The following is a 20,370-nucleotide window of genomic DNA, read 5'->3' on the forward strand; positions in this document are numbered from 1 at the left end:
ACAGCATCTCAAAAACTCATTTATCACACTATTAGCACCTGTGGGCAATTATTTTTTAATCCTTCCAATACTGTCCATAACTCCTCACTTCTCAACTGTCGAATATTATGTCATTCTTTTCTATATAATTTTCCACAGCTCTATCAGGGATTAACAAATTCTTAGATTTTTCAGCCCAACGCTTTCCTCATAACAATTGAGGCGTCTTTCCCATCTTCTACTTCTTTCCCATCTTTCCCACCTTTCCCATCTTCTACTTCTACTTTCATATCTGACATACTTCCTCTCAATTTTTTAATGTGCCGACTAGCCCATTCTCTTCAATTTTATCCATGACCTCCCTTTCACATCTTAATTCACATTTAAATGTCTTCTCTATTTCCCTTTCTTTCCTCTTATTCTCATGATCTATCATTCAGAAACTTCTTGTACAAATATAGCTTCCGCCACGCTAAATGCCTTTCCACTAATAATCCTTGCAGGCCTTCTAACTTTCTAACCTTCTAACTTCCCTCCCTAACACATCTTTTGCTACTTCGCAAAATATTTTCCTAGAACTATTTTATTCATCTTCTACACTGTCATTCTACATCTTTAAAAGCTAAATTGAAATAAGGTCTAAAAAAAGACAACTATAAAACGCGATGAGCAATTAAATGAAAGAGGTTTAAACAAAATGACCATTTATTATTTAAGCAAATATACTGTAAAACAACAATTAAAAACAAAAAAAAAATGTCAGAAACTCAAAACAAGTCCGAAATAAGGTCAAATACCTTTACACAAAAACTCCAAAAACACTAAGATTAGGTAAACAAATCAGCACTATTAGAATCTATTAGAATACAAGACCGTATCCGGGGGGGGGGGGGGGGTTGAACCCACCCTCGAAATGATTTCCGAATCGTAAAAACTAATTTTTGATCCGTTTTTTAAATATTTTTGTATCCCCCCCAAGCAAAAATCCTGGCTACGGCCCTGATAGCACATAAGATTATATCTAGTGACTAAAAATATTTATTCATTATATTTAAAAGGAATAAGATATGAAAACTCACATACGATAACCAATGAATTGCCCTTGAAATAGAGCATAAACTAAAATACAAGGGATACGAATATTCGTTTTTAGTAAAAATTAGAGCAAACCAGGAAAATCATGTTAAAATTCACACTTAAAACGTCTTTTTTGCTCCAAAAACTACCAGTTTCTCATTATGAAAAAAGATAGCTATTTCATATATTCCATATATCTGACAAAAGGGTAGAATCATTTTGGTATGATTAACCGCCGCCAAACGTGTTAAGGAATAGTAATGTCTAGAATTGTGAGCTTCTAATACGGTAGCACATCGCTTTTCTAGCAGACATGCTTATATTCTCTATTTTCACGTGAGAATAACATCTTTGAAAAAAAGTTTTGTCAAAAAAGAAAGAAAAAAATTTTACTTTCGACTCTTTTATCAACATAGTGGTTTAAAAAGCTCAGAAAACAGGTACTCCTACAGTGGAGGCTTTCAATGATGAAGGGAGTTCACAACATCTTTTACAGGGAAGGGGGCTAACTTCCAAAAGTTCTTCAAAGGGTAAAAAATAAATAGCTTTTCCATTAGAAAAGTGCCTTTTTTATGATATTACAACATTATGCACTTTATATTTATTGTTGTTGTTTATATATTGTTATTATGTTTTGTTTATATATTAATGGGACGGGGTCGCCTTCCCCTCCATCCTCTTGCATGGGCACCCTTACCTCCGGAATAAATACTACTTTTTAATTGTTCAATTAGGCACACATCCCAAGTTGTTTCGTTGTGGGTAGTTAAATATATTTTACTAATAATTATTCAGCTTTTTTTCTGTAACAGGGCGGCCTATCAAATACATAATTAATCTTATTTCCTGGTATGTTTCATAGTTCTGTTAGTATTTTTTACTTTGTTGTGTTAGCTATGTTACTAAATATGGCTAAATACCTAATTGTTTTCGTATATTAAATCATTAATAAGACCATTAGAAACTCATATCTCCATTTTTGAGACAAGAAGAATTAGATTAACCTTTGGATTCTCCGTTCAAAGGTTAGTAATTCAGCATTGCAAAAAAAAAGTTTCTTCCTCTCCTGTGTAATTTTGCCAAAATGGAGATATGTCCTTTTGATACCAAACTGACGATAGAAAAAAACTAAGCTTTTCTAAAAAATAATCCGGAATTGCGCATGTGGCACACACATGTTCATTTTGCACCTGAAGACTTTTTTCTGTCCATGTAATAGGTGGCCAATGTCATTTTCTTGAAACATTCAAAATTTAAAAATGAACTTTTTAAATTCTATATTTGCCACTCACTCAGTAAAATTTGTAAGTTTTCGACCTTTCAATTTCTACTAGTATTCATTTCTGAAGCCATAGTGGCTAAACGTGATAAAACGAGAAAACATAGGACAAGGAGGTAATTCCCGCCTTGACCAAAGAAAATCAAAATGAAGATATTTCAGCCAAGTCCTTCGCTTTTTTCTTCTCATTTTCTTCTTTTTTTTGTCACTGGCTATGAATCAAGTAATTTTTCTTCTTTGTCCTATGTTGTCTCGTTTGATGGTTTCTACACACCTCTGACAATTAAAGAGGAAAAATCCAACAAAGAAACACATTTTTAAAAATCATATGAAAGGTATGTACTTGCGTGTTATACCGACTACACTAAAGAAAAGAAGTTAGGTTAGTCCTGATGAAAAATACCAAAATTTGATGAAAATGTAATACTTTAGTAACAAAATTATAGAAAATACAACAGAGAATTATGGAAACCAGGCCACCCAGAAAAAAACATTATATCAAATACCTAACCAAACCAACTCTATATATTTGATTAAAATATATCAGCAAAGTAGTCTCTCTCGCTCAGACTATACCGATTATCTCCGAGTGGACACAAAAAAACGGTTAGATGACAGATCAAGAACGAAGTCTGGTCGCTACAACACGTAAGTACCGAAAGATATTTTGCGAGGATTAATGCAAATTTCTTAATAAAAATCAAAATTATCTTGATTATTTACGGCTTCAGTCCACAATAGACTACGCAGAAACTGAATTTGTTCACTGAAGAATTTTATACTAACCTTGCCTCACTGAGCTGTCAAGCAGATTTTCTGTGAAGCAGATTGAGCTGTGAATAAGATTTTCCAATGATTTTATTACCAACCATTTTTTCTGTCCCAATATTCTGTGAGTCAATAAAATACCATATTCCATATTAATTGTGTTACCAAACGCTAGGAATGCAAATACCCATGCTCGCATGTTTCGAGTTTGATGTTAAATCCCTATTTTTCATTGTTCAAAAAGTAGGAAATCTTTGTAGGGGCACCCACTGAGAAGAGGTGCAATTCTCCCATCCTCTGCCCCCTTAACTAAAATACCCCTCCCGCTAGCTTTTGCTAACACGTATACTTTATCTTCATTAAAAAGGAATAAAAAAATCCTCGCCCCCTTAAGCAAGGTAGGAGAAACTTGGAAGCCATAATTACAAATTTCTGCACATTCTGAGACTCTTCTTAGTAAGAGAAATATCAAACCAATAAAATTCTGAGAACGCTACAATAAAGAGCCATCATTTTCCTTTTAATAAAAAGAAACACAATTTACAATGATAAAATTATACTATAAATGTAATTCACAAGACTAAAACAATTTCACTCAATTATAAAAACAAACGCTGCATAAACAAAGTCAAACAGAAAGTTTCATATGCACTTCTTTGGAACTCGAGACAGGGAGGGGAAATCTAATCACCAAAAATTTCATAAGATGTCTATTAGCTCCACTAAAAAAAATTATGCTGTCGCACAACGAGAATCAAAATAACAATTAACACAATTTATGGCTGCCAAATAAGATACTGATATATTGGTTATGTGTTTACAGCCATGTATCGCAAGAGGGTTGTCTTTTTTGGGGAGGAAGCTGAAGGTCGACGCCACCCAAAGAACTTCAGGTAGCGAAAAACTGACTTGTAACAGAACAAAATATTGCCACCCAGTGCCGTCAATTCACGAAAATTAGAGGAAGGACACAAAATATATTTTCTCAAGAGGGGGGAGTATTTGTTTTATTCAATTTTTCCACCAAAAATACAAAAAAGGGCATTTTTCAATGAAAATATCAAAAAAATATTCTTCCAAATCTATGGAGGGTGGAAGATCCAGGGGGAGTACTTGCTCCCCCTCCAATTAGCGCCGCTGTTTTTTACCCAATCCCATCTTTAAATCTAGCTGATTTACCCTCATTTGTCTCTATGATTCGAGAGGCAACTCATCCTCCGTCAACAGGTGCACAAATGCAAGCACCGCCTTCTCCACCACACCGTACTTCTATGTAGAACGCATCGCACACATCTGTCGCTTGTACATAATTTTTGAAAGTGGGTTACCCCTTGGTATCATTTCTAAGACAAAGCTTTCTTTATAATAAAATCATCTCTATGACGTTGGCGCCAAACGAAAACGATGGTCTTTGCAATTTTGCGGGATGAGACGGTATATGTAATTCCATCCTAGCTGCCCGTATAAAACAAATTTTAAGGGTGATACTGAGATGACTTTATAGTTAATGGGAGGGGGCTTCAAAAGGATGTTTTTATCACATATATCCAATTTATAGCCCTATATTCTTTAAAATCAAATCAGAGTCGCCATGAAATAACCATTAGGACATTGTAAAAGCGAATTTCCCTTCCGAGAAGGGTCAATAAGTAATATAAAAAACGCAAAGAGAACTATAATGAAATAAACAGACAAAATAACCGATAGAAGAGGATCAAAATTGTAATTTTATTCTCGAGTAACGGTAAATTATAGTTACAAAATATACTCGAAGCTTTTTTTTTGCAGGTCGTTATTAGCAAGGTTTCCACTTCGAGTGTAAACCTTTTCAAGAATATGGCCAATTGGTTTTTTTTTACGGATAGTGAGATAAGACAACAAATGTAATAAGACTTTTCTGCACTGTAGCGACATCAACTCCATAACAGCATAGAAGATTTGAAAATTATTATTGAAGATAAATTCAAGTCCACACTGGCTATACATGATGCATGAAACAACGAAGAAAAAAAATGAACGAAGAAGAAAATGAGAAAATAAAGATGAAACAACTTTAATTGAAATTAAATAGCCGAGAAAACCAGGGAAGTGTCAGCCAGTGGAACAACATGAAGCGACAATAAGCAGATATTTCGACAAGTAAATATAAGTCATTGTTAGATATTTTGAAAATCTAACTTCAAAAGGTTAGATTTTCGTCAGATTATTTTTTCTTAGCACTGAGGACCTTGATGTCCTTGTTGAAATAACTACTTATTTTCGCTTATATCGTTTCACTGGCTGACAATACCCTCGTTTTTCTTGGCTATTTGATTCTATTTCTCATTTATTATGTTTCTTCTTCTTCGTTTCATACCTCAATATTCAAAGAATTCACCATTTTTTTATATGCGAATTAATAGGGCTGTAGTATTTTTACAGGGATTTCCAGGGTTTCCTGAGGAATAGCGAAAATTTTCAGCAAATGGAAGTGGCAACACAGGTCGTTTCTTGTAAATACTGAATAAGATACAGACACAACTACTTACATTCAAATAGGATATCTCAATTCAAATAAACTTATTAAAAAGCAATAAAGACTTATAAAGTAAAGGCAGTGAGATATGAAAGTGCCGCAATATGTTTTTACTCACAAAGACTAGAGTGCTTTAAAAGTAGGATATCTATCACTTGCCCCGTTTCGAGGCAACAACTCCCTCTGCTCTGGAGTGGGACTAACAGACGAATGTTTTGGTGTACCGGATCTTTTATATCCGGGAGGAAGAGTTGCTCTCATCTCATCGCGGAGAATTAATTTAGCCGGAGGCTCTTGCTTATCATCTAGTTCTTCAGCAAATATTACCGGAATGCCTTTAGAAATGAATGTCTGATGCTCTTCAATATACATCTTCCCAGATCTTTGTCGTCGATATAAAACACAAGCTATAATAAACGCAATTATCAACATGCCAGCAATGATTAAACCAGGAACAATAAATGTAAACAGATAATCTTCAACTAAGGACCCTACAGGGCCTTCGGGAGGATCTTCTGTAGACTCGTCGACTGGAATCCCTCTATAGGTTGGGGTTGTCATACCTAAACAAGTATACGTTGGCTTAAGGCTAGCTGAGAGAGGAGTAAATTCTTGATTGAAGAATATATCACTAAAATTTTTCGTCAAATGCCCATCATTTTTCAACAGAACACTTCTTAGCACTTCAATCTCTTCGTATGGGCACGGGTCGTAAGAGAGTGTTTTATTAAGCCAGGTGATTGAAGTTTGTCCCATGGACTCATGGAAGTCAGGGGTACTTTTCTTGAGGGATTTGAGAACAATGCTAGACGTATTAGCATCTCCAAACGCTCTTGCTAAAGTCTCAATAAATCTCACCTTGCCATGGGCATTCCTACTGAAGTCTTCATATGGTACATCTAAATTTATCGAAAACTCGACATTAAATCGCTCATCTATTGGCCTCTCTTCAACTACAACAATCATACTGTCGACAACAGACAAGCCCTGAGAATCAGTACAAACAAGGAGATACTCACTCTTGCCAGCGTCTTTTAGCAAAGGTACACCGTAAAATTCTTGATTAGCAACATCAAATTGTAACCAATTTGAATGATCTAAGGGATCACGATCCATTGTTTGCAAGGATAATTTCAGGTTTCGAGTACCGCCATCTTGGGGATCATAAAAAGTATCATCAGGGACTTGGTACCTTAATAATTCTCCAGCAACAATTTTTATCTCATCCACCTCGTTTCTTTTTTCTGGTGGTGTGTTTTCAGGCGCCCTGGTCGTTGTGCCAACTGTTTGACACACTCCAAAATACACCACATTTGCTGAATTCAAATGCAACTGGGGTGCCATCAATTCCTCTAGTTCAGGTACCACTTCACCATCCACATCAATTATCATTTCCATAATATCTTCTATTTCATCTGCAGGACACATTTGTCTATTTAAACTTCGATTTGTCCATGTCAGCGAAAGGGGTTCAAAACTATAATCATGAATATACATATGTTTACCAATTGGTTCTTGGGTGTCGAAATATTTTGTAATTTGTTTAATAGTATGTAAAAGTAAATCATGCTCTTTGTTAAACCCTTCAGTGCTATCAGGGTCAACAGTGAATCTCATCACAAACTTGTGATGGAAAGTGCGCGATACAGGATCTTGTCGAACAACAAAATCAACTATTTCCTTTGCTTTAGCGCCACTGCTATCGGTCGCTTCAAGGATGAATTTATACTTCCCAATATCTTTATCTAGGGGCATTGCACTAATAGATTGCTTAATAGGATCAAATCCAATCCAAGAATCCTCATTCAATACAGAATCGTCTTCGGTTTTAAGCACTAGGCGAAGTAGCCTACTATCGCCATCTTCGAAATCTCGGAAGGTTTCACTCGGAATTTCGTAAACAAATACACTTCCAGCATTAACAGCTAGTTTTTCAAGACGCTTCTGCACAACTGGAGGAGAATTAGGAGGTGGTAGGGGAGGTAATGTTGGCGTGGCTTCCGTCGTCACGACCTTGGCTGCGATAGTCGATTGAATTGTAGATGGTGTTATTTCTTCCTCTTCTTCTAAAACGGGACCATCACCACTATGTCCTCTCTGTTCAGGGAATGCAGACGATGGTTCAATAACTACTGGAGAAGGTTCAACAACGTTAACAGTTGGGGTAACTGACGGCAAATCGAACACAGGGGACACTAGGTCAAGAATCGGCTTCCCTTCAGGAGCCTCGTCCTCTTCTTCAGAGTAGTCCTCATAATAATCGTCGTCATCATCATCACTTCCAGTCTCACCAGAACCTTCTACTTGCCGCTTAGGCCTGGTCAGGTTATTAGCTGACCACTTTGTTACACTTATTTCATCACCATCGTCAAAACTAATGTCATCGTTTATATTAGCTGCAAGCGTAACTGCTATCAGTAGAAATAGATTTCTGAAGATCATTTTGATGTCAAGTCGTTGCTCAGACACGCTTCTAATTTAACAACTGAAAAAAAACGAAAACAGACTATTAGCAAAATATTTGTAATAAGGTGAAATTATGTGCCCCCAGACAGTAAATATTAGGATTTAATGAGTCTTTTCATTTTTTGCTTTTTTTAAGTAATCGATTATAATTAGTTGAAAAAACCTAGCTGTTTTAATGCAAACTGGAGAAACAGGAATTCAATTTTTAAAAGTATAAGAATCCGTTAAACTAGTATGTTTACTAATGAAGTTACATCATATTCTATTCTTTCTCAATTCCAACAAAGTTCAAAGTTCAAACACTATTATTTTTATTTATGTTGTGTTTTATGTCCAAGGCCAATCCGGGGGGAGGGAGGTTATGGGGGTTTGAGCCCCCAGCAAAAACAAAATTTTGTCCGACTCGTAAAAACATCACAAATTGAATATAAACAAATTTTTGATGCGGTTTTTAAGTTTTTGGTAGCCCCCTCCCAAAAAAAAGTCCTGGATAAAACGCTGTTTCTACCCTTCGCAATGTATTGTTCTTTTTTCTTCGTAAGAAGACTAAATCTTCGTACTAAGAAAATTTGTCGTTTTTATTCATTGCAGGAAAATAATGGTTATGTTAAACTTTCGAGAAAGGGAGCACACTTCTGGTTGTTCCAGAGGATTTTCTCAATAAAAAAGGCTTAGAATCCAATAGCAAAATAAAATGCTATTGAATAAAACAAAAAGATGTATTTATTTAGCTAGTACATTTGACGAGCACGCAGTTTGTCTTGCAGACAAAAAAAAATTGTTTAGCAATGTCGTTGCTAGTGAAAGGTCAGAAAGTATAAACATGTTTAAGATAAGCACAATTAATTATGGACATATGGTCAATCTATTTTTTCTCTAGTGACCTCCCGCTATTCTACTCCTCTGAAAAATGGCAAACATATTTTTCTTTTCATTAGATAAAACAAACTATAAGAGTCGGAACATACACATATTAAAGAGAGTGGTAAAAATAACAGTGTATTTTGGCCAACGTCTCTAAACCTTCTTTCGCTTTGGCAGCTAATACAAACTTAAAACATTACAAGTGTGTTAGACCGGAAACTTCTTTTAAACTAAAACAGTCGATTTTGAAAAAAAATAATAATAAAAAGGAAAAAACTAAAAAAGGACAGATTGGTAAGAATAACAAAATATTTTGGCCAAGATCTCTAGAAGTTCTTTCAATTTGGCAGCTTACATAATCTCGGAGCATTTTAAGTGCGTTAGACCGGAAACTTCTCTTAAACGAAAAAAGTCAACTTTGACTCATCGGCAACCTGAAAACGTGATCTTTACGATGTCTTCATTTCTATCTTAAGGTTGTGGCTGGCAAGATGATGGAAGTGATGACGACAATAGTTACATCGTTATATAGCCTTAAACAATAACAAGGTGAAGGAGTTGCACGCTAGGCTACTTTGTACACATAAAAGTTAAGGGGTTGGACAGACAAAATAGACTTAAATGTAAATGTGGGCTCAAAAACTCGGGAAGGGGAAAATGTTGTATATGCATATACAACAGACAGTGGACGAACCCTAGGTGAAAAGAAAGAGAAGTAACTGTTTAGGTTATATCGCTACAGTACAGTTCTCAAATGTGAAAGAAACAGTAAATTAAAACATTTAAGAAGAACCTATATATCTACTAAAAGACTTAGGTAGAATCTATATATTAATGGGAACGGGTTAAATATCTACACTCGCTTGGGCCTTTTGAATCATCCTCTTTGGGCTGGGCCTAGCTCTTCAAGTTACACAATATTGCATCCTAATAAAGCTAATTAGGTCAATTTTAGCTAAGTTAGTTCAAGGATTTACCAAAAAACGTAATTTTAAAAACTTTGTTTTCATTTTTTTTATATTTTGATTAAAAAAGAAATTGAAAAAATATCCAGATTTTAATTTTTTTTCAAAAATTGACATTTTCATATTTCGGTTTTTGGTACTTTATTGAAAATAAATCAAATACAGTTGCCTCCCCTCTTCTCCTCCCTACAAAAAATGCATTTTCTGTGATTTTCTCGTTGGAAATATATAAAAAAAAAACAAAAAAATTGGCACCCTGTATTTTGAAGAATTTACCCCCTCCTTCTACATTTTTTCGAATTGGCAGCACTGGTTGCAAATATTGATATCTGGAACTGATATTTTACGGTAGCTGTCACAGTCAACCTCGTCGGGTAGGATCACCAGCCCCTGTGTTAGGCTCTCGGAAAAATGCCGATGTGCCGATTAAGATAAAGCTGAAATTTCTGTTGCCACGTAACTGAGGGTCGTTGAAAGTCCCTACGGAGACCATTGAAAAAGCGAGAAAATTCTGCCTAAATGGCAGGATATGTAAAAAAAATCGGTCTCTTATAGAATAGGACAATTTCACTCTCATGTCGCGATATAGTTTGATATTAAGTCAGCATTGGTACTTTTCCGTTATAGCGACCCCACTCGAAAAGTTAAGTTAGATTAATCCTAATACCAAAACACGATGAAAATGAATTACTTTGGAAACATATTTGGGCTACATATTTGCACATTAGGGAGGGGGGAGTATAGCGGGTCTGCATACAAAATGTGTTGGCTACAATTATTCTGCATACTATGAAATAAGAATTGTTTTCTAACTTCATGATGTCCAAATAGCCCGAATTATAGAGACGAAAAACCGGTCCTAGGTTCGTTCTCGAGTTTTACACAGCGTAATTGAGTGAGGTAGCTATAACAGAAAAGTAACTCAGCATTTTCAAGTATACAGCATTGCAATGCATCATCGCTAATATCTACAACAGCCAATTCTTCTAATTGTACCACACAATTTGTTCTGCTTTAATGACGAAAAACCTAATTAAGCAAAACCCAAGGATTACAAATTTACATTATGTGATCAGGTACTAATATATGTAAATAGCAAATAGGTATACAGTTCCTATCCAAGAGATTTTGAAATAGCTTGGTTTAGTATATACATACCTTCACAATATTTGTTTAGTACTTCTAATGCAAACACATTTAGCCAATATCAACATAACAACTAACAGATATAGGTCTATAACAAACTTAAACATAATGAACAGTATTTACGTTGAAGAGCCACTTTGGAAGGATATTAAATGGGATGGCGTGCTTGGCTTGTGGAAGTGAATATGGTATTGGTTAGTGGGTTTTCCCGCCCATGACATAATTAGAAAAGGAAGTTCTAGAATTTAACACCCTGACCCCAAAATATTAAAGGCTACTTATTTCTTTTAATCAATAAAGCCCTTTCCATTAGTTGGACAATTATGAAATGGAATCCTCGTAAAGTCCTAATTGTGAATCTTCATGTTAAGCTAAATGCCACAGAACATCTATCCATTGATAGGTCGACATTTCTCTTGCTGCCCGAAAAAAAAGTTTAAGCTAATTTACCAGAAGCAAGTCTGAAAAACGCCAGGCGAAAATGTTCGAGTTCTCATGTTGCCCGGCAAAAGCATATATATCATATATATCACATCGCCATATAAAAGCGATATGCTTTACTTCGCCAATGTCTCCACAGCCGTTGCTAAAAGAGCAAGATGAAAAAAATTACCCAGAAAATTGTCACGTTCTCAGAAAAAGAAAACAGATTCACTGATGCTTCAAGTCGTCATTGTTACGACGGGAAGAAAAGCAATATGTAGATATTTTACTCAGTACAAGTCATCATTAAAAAGAGAAAAATCGTCACATTCTCCCATTGCCAAATGAATTCATATCCGCTTAAGTCTCAGCGTCACTCCACTGATGTAGCAAGTCGTCATTGTTCCCATAGCCGTAGCCAAAAGAAAAACAAGTTTGCATTACTTACTAGACGCAAGTTTTTATTAAGGAAGATACGGAACGGGAAGTGGAAAACTGTATAATAATTAGCTTTGAGAATATAGCACTTCGACTTTGCTACCACAACATTTCTTGTATCTTCGTCAGGTCTTGGTTCTCCATGAGTACAAGCAATAATAACAGCGGTCAATACATGGCTTTAAACATGGGTGCTTCAAAAGGTTGAGGAAAAGGTATATGTTAAATGTTTTCCAAAAAAATGTCTAAGGATAATTTCAGGTACTCGTTTCATTGACCCTGTATCGAACAATAAGTGTCAATAAGGCGTACCAAATGTGGTTGGATCTGACTTTTTGGGGTCTCAATTAAAGAAAGGTTAAAATGGCTACACCAAGTTTTACAGATCAAGCATGATAGATTGCAGAAGAATATACTTTTCGGCTATATCTTCTGGGCGAAATAACATCAGGTCGTCCTTATATGGGATGATAAGAGGTCCAAAGACATTTACATAGAAGGGACCGAAGACTAAGGCGTTGAACAGATTAAGGTGGAGAAGAAGCGAGCAGCTGCGTTAACTTCGGGGAGCTTGGTCAAATTTAATTTTAGAGGCAAAACAAGCTCAACACATTTTTTGTCCTTCATAAAAGAATAGTCCAAAGAGAGAGGGAGAAAACTATCACTTATTAGCGTGATTACTAGACCTGGGCAAATAGAACTTTGGGAAGCACAGACAAATCACAGAACCTAAGGAACTAAGGACAATCGTTTGAGGTCTGGGCGGAGGAGCTCAAGGGCCCTCACCCAGAGTCCTCATATAATGAAGTCATAAATTCTTACATAATTCTAATTTCAACGAGGGATAATAATGCCCGCCTCTCCACTAAAATTTAACAATGACTGCTCTGTTTTTATTTTAAGTGGGTTCAAACCAAACCTGGAGAGGGGGAGTGAAAACTAGAAAAAACTGATAACACATTTTTTTACTTTACAATTTTCTGGAGGCAAAGTCGGAAAATCCTGCTCCATATCAATCATTTACTTTCACTTTACAGATATCTAATTTTAAAAGATCAAATAGAACTAGCAGGAAAATTTCTTTTCTTTACAAAAAAGAGAGAGAAAGCAACATAAAAAATTTCAAATGACGTTATCATGCCATAGTACCGAAACCTTTTCCACGCAAATCAGTAATTTCCTTGGGGAATAAAAGTTCATAGGACACAGTCCACATTTAATTTCGAAGGAAATACTCATTCCAAATCGATATTTGTTTCTCAGCAAAAAGAACAAGAGATCTAATGTCAACAAACAAATTGAATATCAACCAAAGGAAATAAAATAGAATACACCCTGGTGATAAAATGCATAGACGAGAACTAGAATAAAATAGAACTAGAGCTAGAACTAGAACTAGAACTAGAGAAAATAAATTATTCTATGAGCGTAGATGTATCAGTTTGTAAAAGACTATCTAGACTCTAACAGTTTATAAAAGACTATCTCTATACTAGTCCTTATGGTTGTATTCATTTATTTGTGTAGCTACTTTTTAGTCTATAAGACTATATCTAGACTCTATCAGATTATAAAAGACTCTATCTATACTCTATCAGTTTACAAAAGACTCTCTATACTAGTCCTAATGGTTGTATTCATTTGTTTGTGTATCTGCTTTTTAGTCTATAAGACTCTATCTAGAACCTATCAGATTATAAAAGACTCTATCAGTTTATAAGGGACTCTCTATACTAGTCCTTCTGGTTGTATTCATTTATTTGTGTATCTGCTTTTTAGTCTATAAGACTCTATCTAGACTCAATCAGATTATAAAAGACTCTATCAGTTTATAAAGGACCCTCTCCATAATAGTCCTTATGGTTGTATTCATTTATTTGTGTATCTGCTTTTTAGTCTATAAGACTCTATCTAGACTCAATCAGATTATAAAAGACTCTATCAGTTTATAAGGGACTCTCTATACTAGTCCTTCTGGTTGTATTCATTTATTTGTGTATCTGCTTTTTAGTCTATAAGACTCTATCTAGACTCAATCAGATTATAAAAGACTCTATCAGTTTATAAAGGACCCTCTCCATAATAATCCTTATGGTTGTATTCATTTATTTGTGTATCTGCTTTTTAGTCTATAAGACTCTATCTAGACTCAATCAGATTATAAAAGACTCTATCTAGACTCTATCAGTTTATAAAAGACTGTCTATACTAGTCCTTATGGTTGCATTCATTTATTTGTGTATCTGCTTTTTAGTCTATAAGACTCTATCTAGACTCTGTCGGATTATAAAAGACTCTATCTAGACTCAATCAGTTTATAAAAGACTCTTTCCATACTAGACTTACATATATTAGATTGAATATAATAGCGGCTCTCGAGCTTTGATTTTAAAATTTTGTTGCCTGCCCCTTACTCTTTTCTTTCTTACAATCAATTAAGCAAGAGAAAACGGGCTTTAATTTCGACAAAGCAGTGGATAAAAAATAAAAATAAAACTACACTTTTAACTAAAAAATTCAAAATATTCTGAATATTTCGGCCCAACATCCGAGAGCCTTTCTCAACGGAAAAAAATACAAACGACAAAAAGAAGAAAAAAAGTTTTTTTAAAATAACAAGAAAACATAAAAAAAACACGACAGCTAAACACACGATAAAAAAAACAATAAATAAATAAGAACAACTCATATTATAAACAAAGCTCCCAGTACTGATGGTAATAACTTCAGACAAAACCAAAGCAAATGTTTAAGGTGAAGCCATGGGTTCCTTTCTTCTGCACAATAAGTGTATAAATGGGAATCTATTAAATGTGAAAACTATATTTAATTGAAAAAAACAAAATAAATGGGGCCGAAATATTCAGAATATTTTAATTTTTTTAGTTAAAGTGTAGCTTTTTCCACTGCTTTGTCGAAATTAAAACCCATTTTCTCTTGCTTAATTTTTCTTAAATGGAAAAGCAGTGTGGTCTAAGAAATTATTTACATCAATGGCTCTCATTAGAATCCATAAACTAATTGAAACATCTTAACGAATTATTTTGAAGGCAGCCAGAATTTGAAAACAGCCTAATTTGAAAATTACCGGTCAGCAAGTTGGAATCTGATGCAAGAAAACAGCTGATTTTTACTCATTTCCCAGACTGTGTGTTTTGGCAGGTTCCTCGGGCTCTTCCTCTGATGCAGCTAGCAAAGAATTTCCTAAAGTGTTTGAAGCAGGCAAAACCGGTTATTCAGGTCCATTTCCCTATTTCCAATAGCCTTGTTTCATACTTGGTGGGTGTCTAACCCGCCAAGTTTTAATTGTGGGTTTAATTGACACATCGCAATTAATTGTGTCATCACAATTAATTGCGATGTTTATTCTATACTATCTGGTGTCTATTTAGGGAGTAAATCTATATTTACAGATTGAGAGAGATGTAACTTTTTAAGTTTAGAACAAACTAACTGAAGTTGGTGATACTAACAGAAATGTTCCACAAACAATACACTTTCTGAAAATTTATACATTTCATTCATACAAAGAAAGCTCCTAGACATATTTCTGAAGACTTTCAAGGAAATCCAGACTCTTTCCAGAAAATATGGTAAGAGTGAAGTATTCTAGCTTTAGGCTGAGATCGATACTTAAAAATATATTTATCGCAAGGTCGTCCCAGGGGGATCGATCTTGTGAACCACTTTTACAGGGGAATTTCCCCCTCCTCTTCCGTGTTTAGGTATTGATAAGTTAGTATTTAGATGCCTTTCCATGCTTTTTGTAGTTTAATATTAACCCATACTATGTTGTGTTTTTTTGTTCAAATCCCTAGAAAAGATATGTCTAAAGACATTCTTAAACTATATTAAGCCCTTGAATAATCAAACATGGATAGAAAAAATTAAGTTCATATCAACATAAAAGAAACACAGTGGCATATTCAAACATTAAAATATTGAAGGGAGAAAGGTATATATTTTGTTGAAAAATTTAGCATCAGTCTGTTGCCAGAATACAACTGTTCATTCAAATGCCAAAAGGTGGTGGGCAAGGCCGTATCCAGCGGGTTACCGGGTTTGAACCCCCCTCAAAAATCCTTGTCAGACTCGTAAAAGAGTAAGAAAAGGCATATAAACAAACTTTAATCCGTTTTTAAAGATTTTTTGTACCCCTCCCCCGAAAAAAAAAAACAACGACGAACAAGAATTCTGGATACACACTTGAAGAAGGAGCTTTATTTCCTATCCATTTCGGCGAACGATATTGTATCTTTTTTTATAATGTTTATTAAGCTAAAACCTTCTGGTTTTGATATAAAATATGTTATTCCTGACCTATTTTGAATGCTTCTATTTAACCTTAACTGTTTAGGTTAAAGAATATCTAAATGTTGAAAGAAGAGCACAAACATGCTTACAGGTCACACTACGACTATTTGGGTCAAGGATTATCAAATACCTGCTTACAGGTAATGAAATGACTATTCACTGTTTTGAAATAGAAGTAGGCGCAGTCTCTGGATCAATTACAAGCGAGAATCGTTAGTATGAAACCCACATCTTTCGTGTAAAGCACGAAGAGCTAAAATTGACATTTACCAAAACAAAAAGGAATAATATAATAACAGTAATAACTGTAACTAAATCACGACATAGTTATAAATCACAAAGGTTACTAAATGCCAAGACCCCTTCCCCTGCATCATAGTCCTATAAAATTTTTATTTTTTAAGTAGGATACGATGACTGTTTTTTTTTTCTTTCATTTTATGGCACTTGGTATTAACCAAGTGACATATAGCAATCGCAAATTCTGTCGGTCTGTCGGTCTCAGTTTTGCTACTTTAGGCACTTCCAGGTAAGCTAGGACGATGAAATTTGGCAGGCGTATCAGGGATACGCCTGAAAAATTAGAAAAAATGGGATGATTCTGAAAAATTAGAAAAAATGAGGTATTTTTAACATACGAACGGGTGATCGGATCTCAACGAAATTTGGTATTTAGAAGGATATCGTGTCTCAAAAGCTCTTGTTTTAAATCCCGACCGGATCTGGTGACATTTGGGGGGGGGGAGTTGGGAGGGGGAGACCTAAAAATTGGAAAACACTTAGAGTGGAGGGATCGGGATGAAACTTGGTGAAAAAATAAGCACAAGTACTAGATACATGATTGACATAACCGGAACGGATCCGCTCTCTCCGCTCAGGTAGTTGGGAGGGGGGATTAATTCTAAAAAATTAGAAAAAATTAGGTATTTTTAACTTACGAACGGGCGATCGGATCTCGATGAAATTTGATATTTAGAAGGATATCGTGTCTCAAAGCTCTTATTTTAGATCCCGACCGGATCTGGTGACATTGGGGGGATTTTGGGGTGGGGGAACCTAAAGTCATGGAAAACGCCTAGATTGGAGGGATCGGGATGAAACTTGGTGAAAAAATAAGCAGAAGTCTTACATACGTGATTTACATAATTGGAACGGATCCGCTCTATTGGGGGGGGGGGAGAATTCTGAAAAATAAGAAAAAATGACGTTTTTTTAACTTACGAAGGAGTGATCGGATCTTCATGAAACTTCATATTTAGAAGGACCTCGTAACCGAGATCTCTTATTTTAAATCTCAACCGGATCAAGCGTAATTGGGAGGGGGGAGTTGGGAGGACCGGAAATCGTAGAAAATACTTAAAGCGGTGAGATCAGGATGAAACTGTATGGAAGAATAGAAACCTGTTTAAGATACGTGACTGACATAACCGGACTGGATCTGCTCTCTTTGTTGAAGTTGGGGGGGGGGAGGGGTAATTTTGAAAATTGAGGTATTTGTAACTTACGAAAGGGTGACCAGATCTTAATGAAATTTGATATTTAGAAGGATCTTGTGCTTTAAAGATCTAATTTTAAATTCCGACCAGATCCTGTGACATTGGGTGGAGTTAGAGGGGGAAACCGGAATTCTTGGAAAACGTGAAAATTGGGGTATTTTTATCTTACGAACAGGTGATCGGATCTTAATGAAATTTGACATTTAGAAGGAATTCATGTCTCAGAGCTCTTATTTCAAATCCCTGCCAGATCTTTTGACACTGGGGGAGTTGAAGGGGGAAATCTTGGAAAATACTTGGAGTGGAGGAATCGGGATGAAGCTTGGTGGATAGAATAAGCAAATGTCCTTGATACGTGATTGACAGAATCGTTCTGGATTCGCTCTCTTTGGGGGAGTTGGGGGGAGGGGTTCAGTGATTTGGCGAGTTTGGTGCTTCTGGACGTGCTAGGACGATGAAAATTGGTAGGCGTGTCAGGGAGTTGCACAATTTGACTTGATAAAGTCGTTTTCCCAGATTCAACCATCTGGGGGGCTAAAGGGAGAGGAAAAAATAGAAAAAAATTAGGTATTTATAACTTACGAGTGGGTGATCTGATCTTAATGAATTAAAACCTATTGATTCATAGAATTTTGTTAGAGCTCAAACCATATGATCTCTTGGCTCTTAGCTCTTCTTGCCTCGTCACATGTGCCACATGAGCTCTTAACTCTTGTTTTTTATGGCACTTGGTATTAACCAAGTGACATATAGCGATCGCAAATTCTATCGGTCTGTCGGTCCGGGTTTTGCTACTTTAGGAACTTCCAGGTAAGCTAGGACGATGAAATTTGGCAGGCATATCAGGGACCGGACCAGATTAAATTAGAAATAGTCGTTTTCCCGATTTGACCATCTGGGGGGGAGTAGGCGGCCGGTTAATTCGAAAAAAAAAGAAAAAATGAAGTATTTTTAACTTACGAACGGGTGAAGGGATCTTAATGAAATGTGATGTTTGGAAGGATATCGTGTGTCAGAGCTCTTATTTTAATTCCCGACCAGATCTGGTGACATTGGGGGGAATTGAGGGGGCGCTTAAAGTCTCGGAAAACGCTTAGAGTTGAGGGATCGGGATGAAACTTGGAGGGAAAAATAAGCACAAGTCCTAGATACGTAATTGACATAACCGAAACGGATCCGCTCTCTTTGGGGGAGTTGGGGGGAGGGTTAATTCTGAAAAATTAGAAAAAATGAGGCATTTTTAACTTACGAACGAGTGATCGGATCTTAATGAAATTTGATTTTTGGAAGGATATCGTGTCTCAAAGCTCTTATTTTAGATCCCGACCGGATCCGGTAACACTGGGGAGAGTTCGAGGGGGCCTAAAATCTTGGAAAACGCTTAGAGTGGAGGGATAGGGATAAAACTTGGTGATAAAAATAATTATCAGTCCTATATATGTGATTGAAATTACCGGAACGGATCCGCTCTCTTTGGGGGAGGAGGGTTAATTCTGAAAAATTAAAAAATGAGGTATTTTTAACTTACGAAGCAGTGATCGGACCTTAATGAAATTTGATGTTTAGAAGGATATCGCGTCTCGGAGCTATTATGTTAAATCCCGACCGGCTCCAGTAAGGGGGAAGTTGGAAGGGGACCTAAAATCATGGAAAATGCTTAGAGTGGAGGGATCGGGATGAAACTTGGTGGGAAAAATAAGCACAAGTCCTAGATACGGGATTGACATAACCGGAACGGATCTGCTCGCTTTGGGGGAGTTGGGGGAAGGGTTAATTCTAAAGAATTAGAAAAAATGAGGTATTCAGAGCTCTTATTTTAAATCCCGACCAGATCCAGTGTCATTGGAGGAGAGGACCGGAAATTTTGGAAAACGCTTAAAGCGGAGAGATTAGGATGAAACTTGGTGGAAATAATAAGCACTAAGTCCAAGATAGGTGACTGACATAACCGGACCGGATCCGCTTTTTTTGGTGTAGTTGGGGGGGGGGGTTGTAATTTAAAAAAATTAGAAAAAATGAGGTATTTGTAACTTTCGAACGGGTGATTAGATCTTAATGAAATTTTATATATAGAAGGATCTTGTGCTTTAGAGCTCTCATTTTAAATCTCGGTCAGATCCGGTGACATTTAAGGGAGTTGGAAGGGGAAACCGGAGTTCTTGGAAAACATGAAAATCGAGGAATATCTTACGAATGGGAGATCGGATCTTAATGAAACTTGATATATAGAAGATTCTCATGTCTCAGATGCTCCATTTTCAATTCGAATCGGATCCGGGGACATAGAGGGTTGGAGGGGGAAAACAGAAATCTTGGAAACCGGAAATTTTGGAAAACCCTTAGAGTGCAGATATCGGGATGAAACTTGATGGGAAGAATAATCACAAGTTATAGATACAAGATTTACATAATTGGTACGGATCCGTTCTCTATGGGGGAGATGGGGGTTGTTAATTTGAAAAAATCTGAAAAATTTAGGTAGTTTTTACTTAAGAACGGGTGACCGGATCTTAAAAAAAATTTGTATTTAGAAGGAACTCATATCTCAGAGCTCTGATTCCAAATCCCGACCAGATGTGTTGACATTGGGGGGATCTGGAGGGGGAAACCGGAAATATTGGAAGACGCTTATAAATGTCG

The 20,370-nt window shown here is 36.0% G+C and overlaps 1 protein-coding gene across 3 annotated transcripts in view; it reads right to left on the reverse strand.

The window, feature by feature from the left end:
- Positions 1–666: 666 nt before the first annotated feature.
- LOC136036981 (dystroglycan 1-like) overlaps positions 667–20,370 on the reverse strand; it is a 63,178-nt gene continuing 43,474 nt past the window's right edge. For all 3 annotated transcript variants that reach the window (XM_065719386.1, XM_065719385.1, XM_065719387.1), the window contains exon 2: positions 667–8,103. In XM_065719386.1, coding sequence (XP_065575458.1) covers positions 5,742–8,060 — 2,319 coding nt within the window. In that variant the 5' untranslated portion in view covers positions 8,061–8,103 and the 3' untranslated portion in view covers positions 667–5,741. The remainder of the gene's footprint in view (positions 8,104–20,370) is intronic.

This window comes from Artemia franciscana, chromosome 16 (assembly GCF_032884065.1).
Source record: "Artemia franciscana chromosome 16, ASM3288406v1, whole genome shotgun sequence".
NCBI classification, from domain to species: Eukaryota; Metazoa; Arthropoda; class Branchiopoda; order Anostraca; family Artemiidae; genus Artemia; species Artemia franciscana.